The 19,473-nt window shown below is 40.1% G+C and overlaps 1 protein-coding gene and 1 long non-coding RNA gene across 3 annotated transcripts in view; one reads left to right on the forward strand and one right to left on the reverse strand.

Moving 5' to 3' along the window:
- The window catches only part of cntfr (ciliary neurotrophic factor receptor), a 221,541-nt gene that overhangs the window by 118,156 nt on the left and 83,912 nt on the right, over nucleotides 1-19,473 (forward strand). For both annotated transcript variants that reach the window (XM_058050882.2, XM_058050875.2), the window contains exon 4: nucleotides 11,875-12,108. In XM_058050882.2, coding sequence (XP_057906865.2) covers nucleotides 11,875-12,108 — 234 coding nt within the window. The remainder of the gene's footprint in view (nucleotides 1-11,874; nucleotides 12,109-19,473) is intronic.
- LOC144901190 (uncharacterized) lies at nucleotides 14,924-17,154 on the reverse strand. The gene is made up of 3 exons (XR_013629337.1): nucleotides 17,091-17,154; nucleotides 15,248-15,337; nucleotides 14,924-15,184 (listed from the first exon to the last, which is right to left on the reverse strand). It is a non-coding gene; the product is annotated as an uncharacterized LOC144901190 (long non-coding RNA).

Raw genomic sequence — 19,473 nt, forward strand, 5'->3', positions numbered from 1 at the left:
GACTGGCAGTCGTGTGAATTACTACACTATCAACAGACACAATGACTGCAATGCGAATGCCGCATGTTTGACATCATAAAAAAAGAAAATGAAAGTGACTTCTAAATAATTCCTTGATGAACTACTACATTTCTAAAATTGTTCATCCATAAAACAGAGATGCAAATAAATGTCAGTAATGTGATAACGTCAACTTGGCAAGCCAAATGGTTGCCATTAAACACACCAGGCAGTCAGGAGTCTGCAATGGTGTGATAGCAGGGGAGAGGCGGAGGGGGGTGCAACGGGTTCTCATCATCCTTTTCCGTAATTGGAGCCGTCATAACTTTTTATTGGGGGAAAGACACATTTAATTCCTGAAGGGAGTTTTGGAAATTTTGTGAAGGTCATGATGTATTTGAACAGGGCGCCTATGAAAAAGGCAGTCGTTTTTGCTGATGCTATCTTGGAACTCACTAGCAATACGGGAATATATTGAAGTCCACTAATGAAGTCGCCTTTTCTCAATCCAGCCCGTGTCTTCTCATCTACACTTTTTGAAATTCCTCCCTTTTCCCAGCTCCGGTTTTGCAACTTATCACCAGATGCTATTTCTTATCCCCTTGTTAACTTCCTCAATGCTAGCTCACTGCACCATTTACTTCTAAGCTTGCCTATTATCTTCCTGTTTTCAATCAGATGATAGGAGATATTTTGTATCGTGGTTTCCTTCATGTCTGTGCCCCCCCCCACCCCCTCCCCATTCAGTGTAATAAATGAGCAGACTGGTATTAGCGCTGACCTTCATTCTGCTGCTCAGGGAAGGCTTAGGGTGATGCTAACCATGTTATTAGCCAATAAGATGAGGACTGTGAGGGAGGTTTCTGCAGGCTTATGAAGGGATTATCATTAATATGCAGACTTTCCAAAGGGGGGTCAAAAAGCGCTAATTATGAAAATCATATTTGCATACAATATAATTGGGAAAGTGCAACAAAAAGAGCCACTGATAGTGTACTGTAGGGGTGTCCAAGGTGTGGCCCGTTTTATAATTTAATTTATTCATTCTAAAAGAATAATTTAACAAAACTAAAAAAAAAGCAAAGCAAAAACAGCAAAAATTTCAAATAAATCAGCAGTAATCTTACAATAATTCATTCATTCATTTTCTACCACTTATCCTCACAAACGTCGTGGGTATTTTGGATTCTATCCCAGAGAAGCGGGGTACACCCTGGACTGGTCGCCAGCCAATCACAGGAAGTGAATTTTTTGATCAATTCAAAATGTTCATAGTTAGAACAGAGAATTCCTGTTAAGACCTTCTGAATATGGCTTTTAACATTATTGGAGCCCTCTAAATTTGAAATAACACCCCTATAGTCGCCGATTTTTAATTTGGAGTCACCAAATTAAATTATTGGGTCTCCTAGCTGTGAGGCCTACTACTTGTCCACCGCAGCTCTTACAATAATGTCAAAAATATTAAGACAAAAAATTGTTATCGAACAAGAAATTCATAATTGACAAAAATAACGTTGTCGTGGGGCTGCACGGTGTACAAGTGGTTTCCTCCCACATTCCAAAATGTCCATAGGTATGAATGTGAGTGTGAATGGTTGTTTGTCTATATGCGTCCTGTGATTGGCTGGTGACCAGTTCAGGGTGTACAGCTGAGATAGGCTGCAGCACCCCCGCGACCCTCGTGAGGACACGCGGTAGAAAATGAATGAATGAACGTTGTCATTTCACTAGAATAAAAAGTTCTAATTGTTTGGTATGTGAACTTATTGACCTAAGTTACGAAACAGTACGTATTTATCGGAAACATTTACATTCTTTCATAAGTAGTTGGACTCAGATGTTCAGATGATGTTCTTTTCCCACCCTTGCTGTTTTATGGTCTCCGTTGTAAAAACCGCACTTATTCCTGATCAGAGCAGCGTTACCAGCTGTCCTGCACTTTTTCTTTTTTCTCCCTTCTCCTGCATACTTCCGAGCTAATTCTCAGGAATCCTTCCTCCACTCCTCATTTCATGACCTCTCTAATCCTGGCTTGTAAAAATATTAACTGCTCACTCCCAACATCCTCCCTTCTGTGCTGCCCCTCCCCTGCAAACGACTTCATCTTTCAACACTCTCCCCATTCTTTTCTTGCCTCCATGCGCCTCCATGCGCCTCCCTGGACGCCTCTAAAACTTCAAGTCTCAATTAAGCTGGTTGTGAATCGTGTCAACGGCGGTTGTTGCTGTGATGACTGACGCACGCGCACACGTATGACTTTGCACCGGGGCCCAAGTTAAGATGGCAGGAAACAGGAAGTGGATTTATATTAGCACTGATGCCCTGACTCATGCACATTCACACATACAAACACTTTCACAGCTGCAGCTGCCTCAGTGCTCACATGAAAGGAGCAGCAAATGCCGAGCGAGAGTGACTCTTAATCTCTCAGAGGAGAAAAAGAGACAGGAGGATAAAGTGATAACTTCATTCCAAGATGTTTGCTGGAGGAAGTGTGAGGCAACGAGAGGGTGGTTGCGGAAGTGGGTAGTTTTGAGCATAATCCTATTCATGTGTGTTTGTATGTTGCCGCTCGCGCTCACCAAATACATACATACGTATCTCTCCGATATCGGTACCAGCACTTTAATATGTGTGGGGCTGTGAAAGTGCCAACAGCAGTTTATTACTGGTACTTATTATGTCATACAGCAGTTAATCGGGCCGCCGTCTTGTAAATCATTGGAAGGGATTTAGCATTTTGCTGTGTTATACCTTTCAGGAACTTGCATCTACAAGGTGCTGCACATGCTGACTGAGGCAAGAAAAGATGGTTGTGGCAGAATAATGATATGCAAGATTCAACTTTTTAGTGCCGCGAGGATTTTGATGAATCGTTGTGTTGTGTGTTGACTTGTGCATAATATAAACACAGGTTTCCAGAAGTTAAATCAAGTACGGTTTCGTGGCATTCTGTTACATTTTTCTCCCCTGCAATTGGTTGATGCATGCATTAATGTCCGCTAGGCATGTTGCCATGTTGCCGTTATTCGGCGCCAGTATACGGCAATCACATAATTTTTGGCGCCAACTGGCCCAGTGGACTCCTAGCATCATTGGCGCAACTTTGCTCGCGACATTACATTCCAGTGGATTCCAGTAGGCGTATCGTTTGTGACATTTGGTTCCACTTGGTGGGCTTGATGCATAACGATTTTAACATTTTGAATGAATTTTCTTGCCGCCAAACTCAATGTTTGCCGCCGTTACGGGCCTCCACGAGCCAGTTGTGAGGCAGTTTGAGCCACCGCACGCCACTAGGCACCATATTGGGAACATTCGGTGCCACAGCAAATTGCATTGGCGTGAACTGGCACCAACAGGCCTTTAACCTAAATTATCGGATTGTTGATGAGCAAGAAATGGAAAACTTCAACACCATAACCCACAAAAAGACATCTGAAAAAATGAAAATACAAAGAAGTAGTAACAAAAAGAAGTCATTTGAATAAAATGCTCCCATGTAGACCTGTAAAATAAGACGGAACTGTACGACATGCTATAAATCTATCTATGACAAAATCATGAAAATGAAGCAGACCTCGGATATAGCTTCCATTTCATCTTTTTTCATTAACACCTGCACATAACACAAATGACATCACATTTTATTCCCTGCAAAGCATGCTCGACTCTCAGCCAGCTTTCCAATCAACTTATATAATTGGAAACATCTGTTAATTGTTTTTTCTTCCCCTCGTACTCTAATACAGCTGCCACTCGACTTACAGCACGCTCTCCATTCAAATTGCATTGGGGGTCTTTCTCTCATACCCAGTCACAAAGAATGTGTTCTTGTGGAAAACACTCTATTATCATGTTATGTACTGACATACGTAACATAATAGCTGAATAACTGCCTGCAAAAATATGAATACATCAAACCAACACATTACCAACATTCTGCCTGTTCAGATAAGAGATCAACACCTGTAGCTACTGATTGAAAAGCATGACCCTCTCAACCAAAATTGATCATTCCCGCAGGCTGTATTTCAGCCAATCCAATATTTTACTGTTGAACTTTCAAAAGCCAAGACTCCCCTTAGGCATACAAATGTGATTCACCGATAACTGTTCCTGTGAGTTACGGCTCGGCTGGAAAGCGACACGGTCCCACACAGCCTGATATGCACACGCCGATGAATCTACTAGTAACGCTGCAGAAGCAGAGATCGCCACACACAGTACACATATAAGTCAGTCAGCAAACCGAGAAAACACCCGATGTTTGGGGAGCAGCACGATTGGAAATAACTCTTAGGATAGTAAATCAGAAAGGCCCAGGGCCAAACTTCCATTTCATTCCACGCCGACTATTTCTCCATGTAGGTCGGAGCTCCTGAATAGGTGGCCACATCCGCATATGGCAAACATCACCCAAACATTGGAGGTCCAACTGGAAAGTACTCGTTCTGCAGGGCTTCCTCTGCTCTGCGGCCAACAGCGAGACATACGTGTCCAATGTAGTAGAAGAAGATGGCTTTCATTGAAACAAACACGACACTAGCAACTGGACTGCAAAATATCGTAACGATTGGGGACCTATTATGCTCATTTTTTGACCCTATGTATTGAGTTGTGGACTCCGACAGAGCAGCACATAAAGCGCTCTAGGTTTTCCAGAATCTGCACCTATTCAGCTGTATTTCTTTGGACTTTGTGCTTCCCGTGAATATGGTCTATTTTAATGTATTCCAACCACAGTGAGGAACACCCACTCTTCAGGATGTTTGCCGGCTAGTCCAGCCGCATAGTGGCCCATGTTCACAAAACAGTCCACTGTGAAATGCCGTTGACAGATTGAAATGCATTTGTTTTGCTGGTAGGGAATCAGGAACTCCAACCACTTGTGCCTGACGGTGGTGTCTTTAGGAATTGTAAACAAATGTAGTCTTCCTGTACGAGGCATTGCTCGCAAGTGAACAGAGGACGGCGGGGGAAGTGGAGCTTGGGGGAGGACAGAGAGTTTATAATAAGGAAGTGATGTCACAAAGGGGCAGTTTTACCACACGGAACAGGTAGATCAATACATAACACAAATGACCATTTGTGACCATTTGATTTGGCCAAGAAATGAACGACCCATAAAGTTAAACTGTAGTTACCAAGTGCCCAGAGGGCATACTGGGCAGTCCCTTCAACCCTGAAAATGCAAGTAGGGAAGCTGACGTGTTTACATTGTTTCCAAATACAGGGCAGGCAAAATGATTTGACACATTTGTAGGTTAAATAAAAGGAAAATAAAGTAAAGAAACAAAAAAGTGTTTTTATTTTCATTATGTTTTAAAAAGTAAATCAGTTCTGGTGGTGCGAGGTCGGCTGGTTGATTTTTGTTTCAATGCAGATCCAGTATCTCTGAAGTTGACAACCCATAACAAGATGTTTCAATCATGTTTCCAACTAGTACTGGATCATGTCTACCAAGTTTGAAGTGCAAACGGAACGCAGGTTGTGTTGCATTTACAGATTCTTTTGTTTTGTTAGTTTTTCCACAATGAAAGTGTGATGCTCACCAGTCCAATTCATGGCAGCAACTGAAAAAGAAACAAAAAACAATGGCATTATAAATAAAAAAAGCAAAATGGCATTATATGTATGTAGTGTTTTTTTGTTTCTTTGCTTTATTTGCCTTTTATTTAACCTACAAATGTGTCAGATCATTTTGCCTTTCAAAGAAATGATCACTTTGTCGCCGTTCACCCCCCATTCCGTCTACACTGGCTTGCATCAGTACAGGTAATATGACTCTGCTCACTGATAAAAAGCTAAAAAAAATACTATATATACCGATATATATAATTTTTTTTTTTTTAACGATACCATCTGGCTCTCACAGTGTCTGCCAAGAAATAATTCTGGTCCTGTTATGGGTTATTTCTTCTAGAGACTATCACTGGTAGCACAAACATGTGCACAAATAAGCAAAATGAAGGAGCGATCCACCTCACACGCCCCTTGTGTGGCCCCGAGATATTCTCGCACAGTTGGCTCTCCACAATGGAAATAACTCATTGATCTAATCTACCAGAGGGAGTTATGTAGATGCAGAACCTGGATGACAATGAGTACGTGCAGTATGGGCATGCTTGTGTTTGTGTTCATGGACATTAAGTACATATGTGTGAATATACATATACTTTTATTTCACCGCATGAACAGTTATAGCCAGTGCGTGCACACAGTTTAACACAACTGTGCATAAACAGTATCAGGCACTGTATGAAAATCATTTGAGGTTGGTCCTGTAAGCTGTAAATTGACTTCATCATCCATATCCAAGTACTTCATCAATCGACATTTTGACAAGACCGCACTGGCGCTTCATGTTTGAACAGCAGCATGTCGGGTCTAATCGGCTCATCAAACAGTGTGGCTTCTATGATGATAACTGTGACCTGTGGCAAAAAGACAACATACTCTGATATGTTACCTGTATATTTGCTACACATACTGTCATGTCTTTAACTTGAATTATTCATTGAATTTGCATGCCAATGTGTACAATTGTATATGGCATGTAGCATTTGAATCTTTACGTATATACAGCATGCATTCATATTGTTTTATGCAAATACCCTTGTATTTACATGCAAACTTCATGTTCACAGTCAAGGACTGCTGAGTATAAAACCCGCATGAGTAGTCACATGTGTGCAAAGCTCATCATCGCTTATATCAGATGAATAAGCAGCCGATGGTGCAACATGTCAGTTCTTTTGTATGTGTGTGTGGTGAGCATTAAGTACTCTCCGGGTAGATGTGCTCCATGTGCTTGTAGTGTGCTACAGGTCTGAGCACCGTTGACCTTAAAACATGGTAATGCCACGCTGTGGGAAAAAAATGAGAGGATCTGCTGCATACAAACTGTAATCTTAGAGTCGGTGGAAAACGTGACCACCATGACCTCACTGTTAAAAATATTGATGCCGCGTTCATGAAAGCCCCCATCATTCTTCCATATGGGTAGGCACGATGTACATTTGCACATTTATCAAACAAACTTATTATGTTATGTTAGTGTAAGCTAGTCGGTTAATTTTGTACTGTATCATTCCGGAGAATCAAGTGGTGACTGTCAGTGCATTTTTTATTGAGAGCGACTCCTAAATAACACATTAAACGTAATTTAGAACTATTTTTCATTGTTTTCTACATATACAACTATAATTGTTGTCTATAAAAAGTATTTCTTTCACAATATTTTTGGGTGTCCACTTTATTCTCTTGAGTAAACATTGCTTCAGTTTTCATCTGACCTTTGAGAGCAAACTAGTCATGAAAACCAAAGTTTCACAGTACTTGTCATCCTGCCAATGAGGTTATGCAACCAATCCACACAAAACTTTATGGACGGAAGCAGCATTAACCAAGAGAGAAGCTATTACAATTTGGTAGGGATCCAAAATATTTTCACTTATTCAACTTTAATAGAGAGCATTTTCCAACATTTTCCTTAAGCTACATTTTAGTTAATAATGCATGGATCTTAATGACCAAATACAAGATAATGCAAGAAGTGGGCGTCTATCCAAACATGTCATTTTGTACTTAAGGGAGAAAGAGGTGAGTTGTCACACTTGTTATTTTAGTGTGAATTTCTCATTATCATAACATCTTCCAATATACATTCCTGCATTAAATTGTGTTGGCTAGCCTTCTAATTGTCCAACTCACAGAAACAAAGATGTAATTTACCATCAAAGATACCCATTTTGCAATTTCATTGAATTCTGAGTCAAGAAGCTTTCAGCGCACCTTTGGCGCGCTGTTTTGTGGACACCTCCCCTCGCCCATCTCACCGCAGTCTAGTCTACCAAATTACCAAATTGGCTGGGCACAGTAGTGCATTGGACCAAATTACCACTGTGTGGCTGCGCTACTTTGCGCTCCGCCATTTTGCGCTGCGCCATTTCGCGCTACGCCACAAATGTTGATCAGCTGCAGAACAGCCCATTTCAGTTAAATGTGTTTTTTGCAATACATTTCTTGCACAACAAATGTTTTGTCTCATCTTAAGATCACATTGCACATTTGATCAGGACTACAGGTGCAGATACTGATAGTTAGACTCTGTACACTCTGAAAATTATGAAAGAATGCAACTCTCGTAGGTAACATAAAGGGTCTTTGCATGTGTGCAGCAGACAACATAAAGGATCTTTTCATTTGTAGCGGTGTCTTTACACGCATAAGAAAGCCCATCACAAGGCATTTTCTCACATACCGTTTGGATCTAACTTAACCACAGTCAGCTTTTCAACAAGATCACATCATCCACTAAACATACAGAATGTTTTTGCTCATTCTTCAAAGAGAATCTCTGCTGTCGAGTCTGGAATTGTCTCTGGGAGACTTTGAACTTTGTGAAGGACATTAATGATTTTCATTCGCATTTGATAGCACATAACATTGTTCTTATGCTACTAACAATGCCCTGCCTATTACAAAGAGATCAATAGCACTTGAGCTGAATGTCATTATGGTTATTAGGCCTACTCGTCCATATGGTGATGAGGCATGAGTACATTATGCAGACCGGTGTGGGAGTCATATGCGTGAGTGAGTTTATTCATCGGTGCGTCTGTTACTTTAGGTTGACTTTTGCACTGTTTGGCATTTTTTGACTATTTATGATGAGTAGGTGCTGAATACAGATTAGTGAAAGGAGGCGGAGGGTGTCTAGGTGAGAGAAAGAGAATGATGGGAGATGGGAGTGTGAAGGTGAGCAAAGAGAAAGACTGAGTGAGAACAAGATAAGCAGAACGGAGGCACCCGAAGGCAGCGAGAATAAGTGCCACGGGGTAAGAAACAAAGACAATAAACCAAGATAACGGTAAATGATCGCCACCGAGTAGCGAGTGTGCAATCTCATTTCACAGCTGGAGGTTGGATGTTTCTGTAGCAACTTTGGCCACCGCCCAGGGTAAATTTCATCAGAAGCACAATCAGAATTTCAAATCTAAGCTGTACATAATTCCATCCAGACCAAAATTAATTAGCCCTTTGAAAACATCCACAGTCATTCCTCTTGGAACATCTGTAAAATATCTGTAAAATTTCATATATAATATCAGCACCCAAGTATGAAAAAACCCAAATCAATGGTCACATTTACAGTACAGGAGGCATTGAGCATGAGCAGTCAACATGACAACTGTGCGTGACTCATAAATAGTACACAGGTGTTCCTCGTTTATAGCGGTTAATTGGTTCCAGAGCTTTCGCAATGTAGGATTCAATGTTAATAAATTTAATATTTCTCTTTTTTATTCATTATTATTTTTATTATTCATTATTACAGCCCTGGAGACATGAATTTTTTTTTACAGCTCTTATGCAGGAGGGACACGAGACAGCTAGCTAGCGAGCTAACCAGTTAGCCGAGAGTTTATTTCTTCTAAACTTAAGAAAAGGTTTCAAACAGAATGTGGAAAAAAGACAAAACAAGAAGGCAAAACTTACCACTTCCACACTTAATGGGAGGAGAGCATTTTTTTTTTTCACTCTGCATCCATGGCTGGCTGTATCGAGTGCCAGGTGAGGTCATGTAATGTCAACAGAACACTACATGGGCTAAAAATAGACCATGGTGTACTACAAATCCGCAATCATTTATTCATGAATTAATTTCTGGAGAAAAATCTCCAGTGTCCTCAAGGCCAAAAAAGACCCAGGGAGTGCCGTGAGGGGACCAGCCAATGCCATGCCATTGCAACTTGCAGTCCATCCATCCATCCAGCCGTCCATTAATTCTATTACTACAGTATACTACACTCCCAAAGTTTTGTCTCTCTTCTGTTCTCTCAACATTAACAAGGACATCAGCATCAAAGCTACACATCAAAGCCAGGCTGCTTTTACGAAGATGCAAATAAGTTTTTATGTAAATAAAGCAACACATCTTTTCACTTGACAGAGTGGGGGAGATCAAACCAAATTGGGATGTCTTGCCAGTCATATTCATATGCGTTCACTATTTTGACCGTGACTCAAGCAAATTTGAAGAAACGGCGGGGCAGTGAAGGGCTGATAACATAAAAAAAAAGAAGAAAATCCAAGGGAAGAAATCGAGGGCTGAGGAGGTCAAAAGGGTGATGCATGTCTCACAGAGGGGAAGCGGAAAATAAAAAAGAGGCAACAAATCATTTCTGGTTAATGTTAATGGGGACAGGGACTTTCTCACATGAAATATAAATGTCTCTGTTGTGGGACATGAAATATACATGAAACAGTGGCTTACATCTGTATCCACTGCGTTAAGAGGCATGTCAGAGGACCTGAAGAGAAAGAAGCTAGCTCGTGTGAAAAACCGCCCAAAAACTCAGCTGACAGCAGACGACTCCAAGACACAAGAGCGAGACGAGAGTCTTGACACCATTTGATCCCTTTTTTTCTCTCTCTCTCTCTTTTCTGTCTTGACAAAACATTTCAAAAGACAGCGATCAATATTCCATTGTTGTGCTTTGTTGAGCTGTTGATCCTTAGTATTCAAATGTTAATCTGACATCTTCACTTTGTGTGGTCCTGTCACATCCCCAAGGAATTATAAACAAAGTGGGGGCCACTAAAGTGCAGGGTCGTAACTATAAATCCCATTAGGCTCACATGTATCCCTTAATCCTACAAGGCATGTTTCCTACAATATGACTAAAATCCACCGGCAGTAGAAGCTTGTTAATGCTAAATCGGGATAAATAGACCTGAATTGTATGTCAGAAAGGAAACAAAGGCTATTTCTTAGCACGGTCTTGCTAATTCAAAAATAAAACACTGTTCCCGAAGATGTGATGTGGCAGCGAGACACAACAGGGACACTATCTTCCTGTTTGGTAGTTTGTGAAAACTTTGTGCAACTGCATTGCCGGAAAGCGTGTGCAGCGCTCCTGTTAAGCACAAAGAGCAAACGCGAACACTTTACAGTCATTGCAAATTGCATATTTACTTTTCGAAAACGAAACTTGGAAATAATTCCAGACTGTTGAGATACTGACCTCTGTGAAGCATGGTGCAGTTTGATGAGGTCGACCTCGTGTGCGGATATCATTATCGGCAGAAAAAATATTACCTACTGAAATATTACTGCTACCTGAGTTGCTTTTTCGCTGCTGCTGCAATTATTGCACTAAATAAATATAATTTACCTGCAATTGGTCCTGCTCTCTGCATCCTGGGGTCGCACCGCAACACAGACATGCCGAAGCGTGACAACCTCATTTTTATGTTAATAACAGGCAATGTTATTGGACATCCCTAGTTTGGCTTACTAAATGGCACACATTGTGAGTTGATTTTATATATTCATAATTTTAGATAAATCGTACAGGACGGGCATTTAATCTTAATTACGGTATTTATGAACTGAAGCAACAATGTATAATAATTATTGCATCCTTGATGCGTCTCTGCTATGAGGATCCGGTGTCTAATCATTGCACGTCGCTGAAGAATGATTGCAAATAACACAAAACTGATAAAATACTCAATATGGAGCAAATTATGTAAATGCATCTGAATTAATTAAACAATCAGGGGGAGGCTAGACTCCTTGGTTCCCCATGAATCTCAATTTTTCCAAGACATTTGGACCATTTGTGCTGCCAAACTGTCGGCGGTTGCAGCTTGTCTGTGCCCCAGTGCAAGCGAGGCTCACAATGCATTTCCCAAATGTTCTGGATGAATATGCAAAAATACAGATACTTAAAATAAAGTAGTTTTGCCGCAAATAGATAATGCACTACTTAAATGTTTATACATTTTTACAGTTCATAATCAATTAACGATAGCTGCAATCATGACACATAATATATTATTAACCCTCTGTCTTTGCAGTTGCCAGGAACCAATATGAGCGAATGGGCAGTGACGTCACCATGCGGTGCGGCTCTCTGGACAACGATGCGTCGGTGTCATGGAAGGTGAATGGGACAGACGTGAAGGCCCAGCACCGTCTGGAGGGCCCCAGACTGACACTGACCCAAGTGGACCTGGGCCACAATGGACTCTACAGCTGCTTTCAGAACCCAAACGGAGAGAGACGTGACACCATCAACCTCCGCATTGGCAGTAAGTACCCAGACAATGATCCGCCAAATATTGTTTGCCAGAAAGACATGGCTCTTTAATCATCCCAGTGGAGCACGTTGGTTATTGCTGCTGTGGAAGGTCAAGATAGCAAACTGAACTATTCATATTGATAGAAGCATACAGACAAAAATAACATGTATGTGTATTATAGTAAATAAAGACAGTATTTTACAGCGTATTCTCAAGGGAGTGAGACATTCACTTGCAGTTTTTAATTTCTAACCTTTGGAAACTCAATTTTCATGGTCACTCTCGCCTCAATTACAACACATTTTAAAGCGTTTGGTCGTTATCACAGTTGTGTTATCGTGTTATCACGTTGTTATCAACTACAAATTAGTAGTATTAGTGTTATTATTTTTTTTCATTTAAGGTTTTGTTATGCTTCCTCCAAGCTTGCATGATGGATTTGATGCTGGCTCTGCCTGGTTATGTGGAGTTTAACTATGCAGATGCTCTTTAGGCTCACACCATGGGTGTCCAAACTTATTCCACCATACTGAAAAATCAAAGAATGCGGTGGCCACAAAAAAAACAGAAAACAGTTCAATGTGTTGAGATGTTTACTTGTAAGAAGACAAAGTGTATTAATTGTATAAACTTTTGTGCTTTTTGGGGAAATATTACAACTATAATTACAAGAAAACTAAAATAAGTCATTTTAAGCATTAATAAATGTCAGAATGTTCTCAAAAAATGACACTTTTAATGCATGAAATGCTGCCTGGGGGCACCCCAGTGTGTAAAAAGCTAGCAAACAGACATAATTTAATAGCAAAGTTTCATTTTTTTTTACTCGCAAATGAATTAAAATAGACTGAAAATGTGTATTTATTATTCAGTGGCTGAAGCAGCTACAATTAAACAACACTTCTGTTTAAATGATGAATTTTCTTAATCCACACAGGTTATAGTTGCACATTACTTACAGACACATATTGGTCACAGTATTGAAAAAGCAACCAGGTGACCGCAGGAACTATTAAATAAATTTAAGCAAGCTGATATCTGCTCTGCATTTATCATGGAAAAAACGCTGCCAATCTTTGCCAAAAATGACAGGTTGTGAAGCCGCCTAATTCATCACTTGCATGGCACTGAATATACACACCTGGACCGAGGCAGCTGTTTCTATTTGTTTGTAATAAAGTGATAACTTCAGGTCAAGGTCAAAGCCATATTTGACAATTTAATATGAATGCAAATAAATGTGATGGAAATATGAAAAAGTATGCACATGCCACAATGAACTAAACAGCAGTGTGGGTAATTTGATTTTATCCACCTGTCAGCTAAAAAAAACCTCATCCAGCCAAGAGTGAGTCGTGCATATATGCGACTGGGGTGTCACTGGTAACATTTCCATGCAAACATGTGATGAATGAGTCGGTATGGGAGTGTGACAGTTGGGTTAATCTTACAGACAATGATGAATTACAGAATGCTGCAATAATGCCGAACTGATGAGGGCTTTATGTGAAGGTACAGCATGTGATGAGGGTGAACGATACCTAACCGATCATCATCCGTGTGTGTGTCTTTTCATAGGTTTGAGGTCTTGGTTGGGTTTGAGAGAGTGTGGCATTTCTTTTGTGTCGCTATTCCTCAGGGGAGAGTTACGAATTTGGGTAATAATGTCTTTGCCAGGTTTGTCCGCAAGGATTTTATGACCATCTTTTTCACAACATGGAGTTATTTTTTTTATCTGCTATCATACACGGTTGTGTATATTTGACTCACTTTGTTGTTCCATGTCACCGTGGCGTTCTATTTATATCTGTGTTTTTCATTATGTTAACTGTCACCTACAGAACGTTGAAAGTGTTGCACAGCTACAGCGATCGTGACACCTCGACAGGCGACACTTGTCGTGATTATCGTCATGATGGTGGTTGCATTTTATGCAGCGTTTATTACTCGCACCAGGGGCTTGTTATGTTTAACACACAGTGTTATCAAGAGGATAACAAAGAACCATCTGTCGTTTTTTTTTTTGTTGTTGTTGTTAATACTTGCAATGATTATTTTTTTTCCCACAAACAGCGTTTTGCTCAAACTTTATTTTTTCTCATATTTGGGTCACCTCTGGTTTTTTTTTCGGGGGGAGGTTAGAATAGGGTGCCACCTATTCACAATAAATGTAATCATATATTGTTTGGGTGAATATATTGTGGATTTGAAATGGATGAGGATGGACATCACAGTGTATTGCAGACGGTGTGTCGCAGTAAAGGCTATTTTTTCCTCTTTAGTCAACATACGTAATTGGCATAGAAAACTACCGAGCTAAATACTTAGCGTACCAATTTACCTATTCTAAACTGTGTTTCAAACAGAGTGGGGAAGAAGAACAAAGAAGGCAAAAAGTTACCACTTCCACACACATTGGGCGTCACTCAATCTCAATCATTGCGTGTCGGTTTGGCTCTGCTGGCTCAATAGCCAGCGTCCATGCAGTGTGAAAGTCAATGTAATCTCACCACATATGTCAAAATATTACTGATGACTAGTGACCAGCATACTACGTATAACATGTCTTTCAATATATATTTTTTTATTTTCCATAATCAACTAGGAATCAGTGTTCTGTTGCAAAGTCACTACTAGCATAGCTCTACTCTACTCGTAGATTGAAACATAATCGTCCAAGAATAAATGACAATGGCGGTGAGATAGCGAATGTTGGACTGAGATAAAATGAAAGTGTGCAAACAATAAAAGTCCAATATATTTTAATAAGCACAAGGTCATAAAATACTACAGTTCCTTGATGAAATATACCATCCTCTGTTGTCATAACTGGGGAAATTATTGCTGTCTTGCCACTTTGGTGCTTTTTTCTCCATTCTTCTATCTATTACTGTTCTCACTGGCTGTCAGCTAAGCAATTTATAGCACCGCCACTTGGCTGCACCCTCCCAGTTATTCAGTCTTGCAGCGAACACAATATCAACCGCAGTGGGTCGTATATCCAGCCACTCACCCTGGTGACCTGTCATGCAGTCAGTCCACAGGACATATAATCTCCCAGTGCGCTGTCATTCCGTGAGCGAACCTGTTGGAGACGTCTGATAGTTTGCCTGGGGGACATGTGAGCAGTGAACCAGCAGTAACGTACCACCATCATGCAGTCAGGAAGTCGGTTGCCCTGGAAGTTCCGAGGTGCCAATTTGAAACATGTCGTCCTAGCAGCACATCCATCTGTGGGCTAAAATTTAGATTACAAGTACATAGTTTTATTATTATGGTTTTAGGTTCATATGCAAATGGTGTCCTGCGTTCCTATATGTTCACATGCCAATATTATGAATATATTAAAATATTAAAATAAGTTTATATATAGTATTCTGGTCACGTAGCATCAGCAATGCTATGAGACATGACGTAATATTACAGCTAACATGAAAAAAAGGTTCTCCTCTCCTTCTGTGTGTGGAAGTGGTTAATTATCTTGTTTTTTTTGTAGCTTCTCAGCAAAACTAGGTCATTTTCTGGGTATTTGCTGATATGTCGTGGTTAGCGCGCTGACCTTACAGCTAGGAGACCCGAGTTCAATTCCACCCTCGGCCATCTCTGTGTGGAGTTTGCATGTTCTCCCCGTGCATGCGTGGGTTTTCTCCGGGTACTCCGGTTTCCTCCCACATTCCAAAAACATGCTAGGTTAATTAGCCACTCCAAATTGTCCATAGGTATGAATGTGAGTGTGAATGGTTGCGACTGAATGAATGAATGTTTGATTCAGTGCTTCTCAAATAGTGGGGCGGACCCCCCTTTGAGGGGCACGGTGAGGTGTGTTTCAAATTTCTTTTCCGAAATGTATTAATTAGTAAATCCCTATTTTGCGGTAGAATATGGCCAATTAATAGTCAAAACTATGTATATTTTGGCTAAATGAAGCTTTTTCAAGCATAAAATTACAAATACGTACAAAGTATAGAGGGCTTTAAAACCATATTTAGAAGGTTGTCAACAAGTTTTGTATTCTATAAATTCGGCAATATTCAATTTATGGGTAAGCAATTTGAATTTGTGTGGATTTTTAGTTCTTTTAATGTGCCCATCATCCGCAACTCATCCACCCTGCAGCCATTTCCAGTACAGTATTTGCTAATTTAAGTATGCCAATAGTTCAGCAGTTTTGTAATATTTAGGGAAACGTAAGATGAATCTTCGTTAAAAAAAAATTCCATGTTAGAAATAACTAATAAATAAATAAATCAAACTTAATGTGGCAGTTGTTGTTCCTACACACTTAGTTTTCAGTATTGGAAGAAAACAAAAATCAACCTTAAATCCAATTTCCTCCTCATTACAAAGCTATTAAAGAGCACTTACACTACTCTCATGCTCGCTGGTTGGTTGCTTCCACCCAGTCTGAGCTGAAGGTGCATTTAGCTCCCTTGTTAGATGAATGCGCAGCTCCTCCCCACAGGCAACTTATTTTCAAGACCCTGGCACATGCCAATTGATTTAAATTTCCTTGTTTTTTTGTGCGGATATCCACGCAAAGACACACACAGAGAAGCCCACCCAGGGGACCTGTGCTACATCGCTGGGTAATGGATTTGTCTTGTCTTTTTGCAGACAGATTGCTATTGGGAGGGTGAGCACATAAAACTTCTGTCTCATCTGGGACTTCCTGTTCAAACCAGGAAGCGTTTGGCCCCACATGCAAGGCCGCCGCGAGAACCACTCGGCTTACATTTTAATTACTCCCCTCGCTTCTCCGGCTACTCTGTCAATCTAAGTAAACAGAAAGTACCTGCCTGCAGGATACACACGGCCTTGGAAATGAATTTGAGTGTTTGTCATCCTCAGACCTCTTGGCTTTGGTGTCTTTCAGCAAAATGAAAACAAATTGGTGAATGTTTTAAATTGAGATGACCTGGCATGAAAGGGAATGTGGTCCAAATATTTCTACAACCACAGCCAAATGCAATTTCTGTTTTACCTTCACTGACCTTTAGATACTCGCTTACAAATCTGGAGATGGTGGTGAAAGTATACCCTGCCCTTTTCATCCTGTGGACACAAAGGAATGGGAAATTGCTTCTAATTTGCATGTTACTGGTTTATACACATATAATTCACGGTGGTGGATTTCAGTTTTACAGTTCTTGGACTCTGTGACCTCACCGCGGGATTTTAGTACTACTGTATATCACATTGGTTCCCATGGATCGGCTGCATGTGTTTTCTCGAGTCAGATTCTTGTACGTTTTGCTGACGATTCACTTTTGTTTTCTTTGTGTCAGAGGGTCTCAGAAGGGTGAGATGTTTGCACTATTGGAGTTTAAGGAGGTTCTAAGTCAGGGGTCTCAAACTCAATTTACCTGGGGGCCACTCCACTGGAGCTAGGGTCTGGGTGAGGCTGGGCCGCATCAGGTTTAAAAAAAACAACAAAACATATTTATTAAAAACAATTTAGCAATTGAGCAATTTACTGCAAACAAGCACCACAGCCTTTAAAAGACAAACATTTTGGCAAAGTCGTGATTTTTTTAATGGCAAAGGCAAAAAAGCTTTGTCTCTCTAGAGGTTGGTCAGTTTAATGAGCTGCATAAGCAAGCCAACGTGCCATGGCTGCTGAGATTAGAAGTCATTTGAAACTACTTGAAAGATCATCAGGGTTAAAAAAAAGTCAAGCGGTAGACCCAAAACTGGAGTACAAAACTGGCTATTTTTCAACTGTTCACTCAAGAAATTATGAAGTAATCACCGATATGCGGTAGATAAACTCTAGAAAGCAAAGGTTCCTAAACTTTACCAACTCGGGGCCCGCTTGAAAATCTAAAAAATGTCTTAATTATCTCTAAATATGTATTTTTTAAATAGTGCAATAAATATTTGACAAAAAAATAATTTACATTAATTTAAATGAATTAAATTAATTTATAAAAAAAATAATATTTGCAAAAATTTATCATATTTTTAATGACCTTTCATGGCCCACCTCTAGAGTGTAAACTACATGTTGGAAAAATACCAATGCCATCACTCGAATGACATTTATTGTTATAGCCCATTTTTCGCTTTCCCTTATTTCGATTTTCTTCATTCATTTTTCATTCCTTTCACGTTTCAATGTTATTCCTTTTGGCTACGCACACAGGAAAACTGCCGCTCGCACAACACATACAGTAATTGCGTGGGACAACCCTAACAAATAGGAAAATAGGAAAATGGGCCTGCTTTACAAAGTCAATGGGAAGCGATGAGTGAAACGCAAATATTTGAGAAACAAAAACAAAGAATCTTTGTGTGTGTTTTGGCCTATTTGCATCAGTTGGTATTTGGAGAAATCTATCATGGCAGATTATTCCCCCTTTCCGTTTCTCAATGCTGCTGTTTCAAAGAGAGATGGAATAGCGTTAACGAATCTGATGCTGACAGTTCGTAAAGACTCCATGGACCTGTTTGCTTGAATAACTGTAAGAGATGAGCATGGTTGTCAAAAAGTCCCGCAAATGTTTGGTTCATTTATCCTTCGTTTTCACTGATCACTGCTACCTTTCGTACCTTGTAGTTGTTGTTTGGCTTTTATCTTGGTCTCTATATCTCCTCCTCCAATAATCCTCTTATAACACCCCTTTGTAGTTATCGCTACCTTTTATGTCAGCTTTAGACGATGCACGCTTGTATAGTGTAAAACGAACTTTCACCAGTCGTTACAATGAAACGGCTTAAGAGGTTAACAAGGAGTTGAAAGGTGGCTCTAACTGCCCCGTTCATGATTGTGGAGATCAGAATTGTTGCAATCCAAGCTTCAACACCAGAGTGACTCGCGTGAGTAAAATAATAGTCGGAGGAGATTCTCGTCTGAGGGTACAGAAGCCAAACAGGAAATAGGCAAGGTATAAGGAAGGACTTTGTGTCTTTTTCTGTGGATTTAGCCAAGAATGAAAGTGCATGTGAAAAAGCAACCAGTCTTCAGCACAAGTAGTGTTCATGAGTTACATTTAAACATCATTTTTGAGTTAGAGAAGGCGCTGTTAGAATACTTGACTTGTTGTTTCCCTCGTTTTTTCTAATCTATTCAAATGCTTAATGCCGATATATGAGACAAACGTGACGCCTGTAAAATGGTCCGAAAGTTACAGATGTTCCATATTTGCTTTCTTATCGACATCTGATGTACCGATATTGTCCAGCGCTTCATTACCACTATCAACCAACAAAGTCAGGTCATATATCTTGTGATGCAACTAGATGAATTGTGCATATAATTTGTGCAAAATAAGGCAAATACTACAGTATGTAGTATAAGTTCAACTCGACAAGTCATTAAAAACCAATAGTGAACTATTATATACACTACCACTCAAAAGTTTGCTATCACCTGCA

This window comes from Doryrhamphus excisus, linkage group LG10, assembly GCF_037039965.1.
Source record: "Doryrhamphus excisus strain RoL-2023G ecotype Guam linkage group LG10, RoL_Dexc_Guam_v1.1, whole genome shotgun sequence".
NCBI lineage: Eukaryota > Metazoa > Chordata > Actinopteri > Syngnathiformes > Syngnathidae > Doryrhamphus > Doryrhamphus excisus.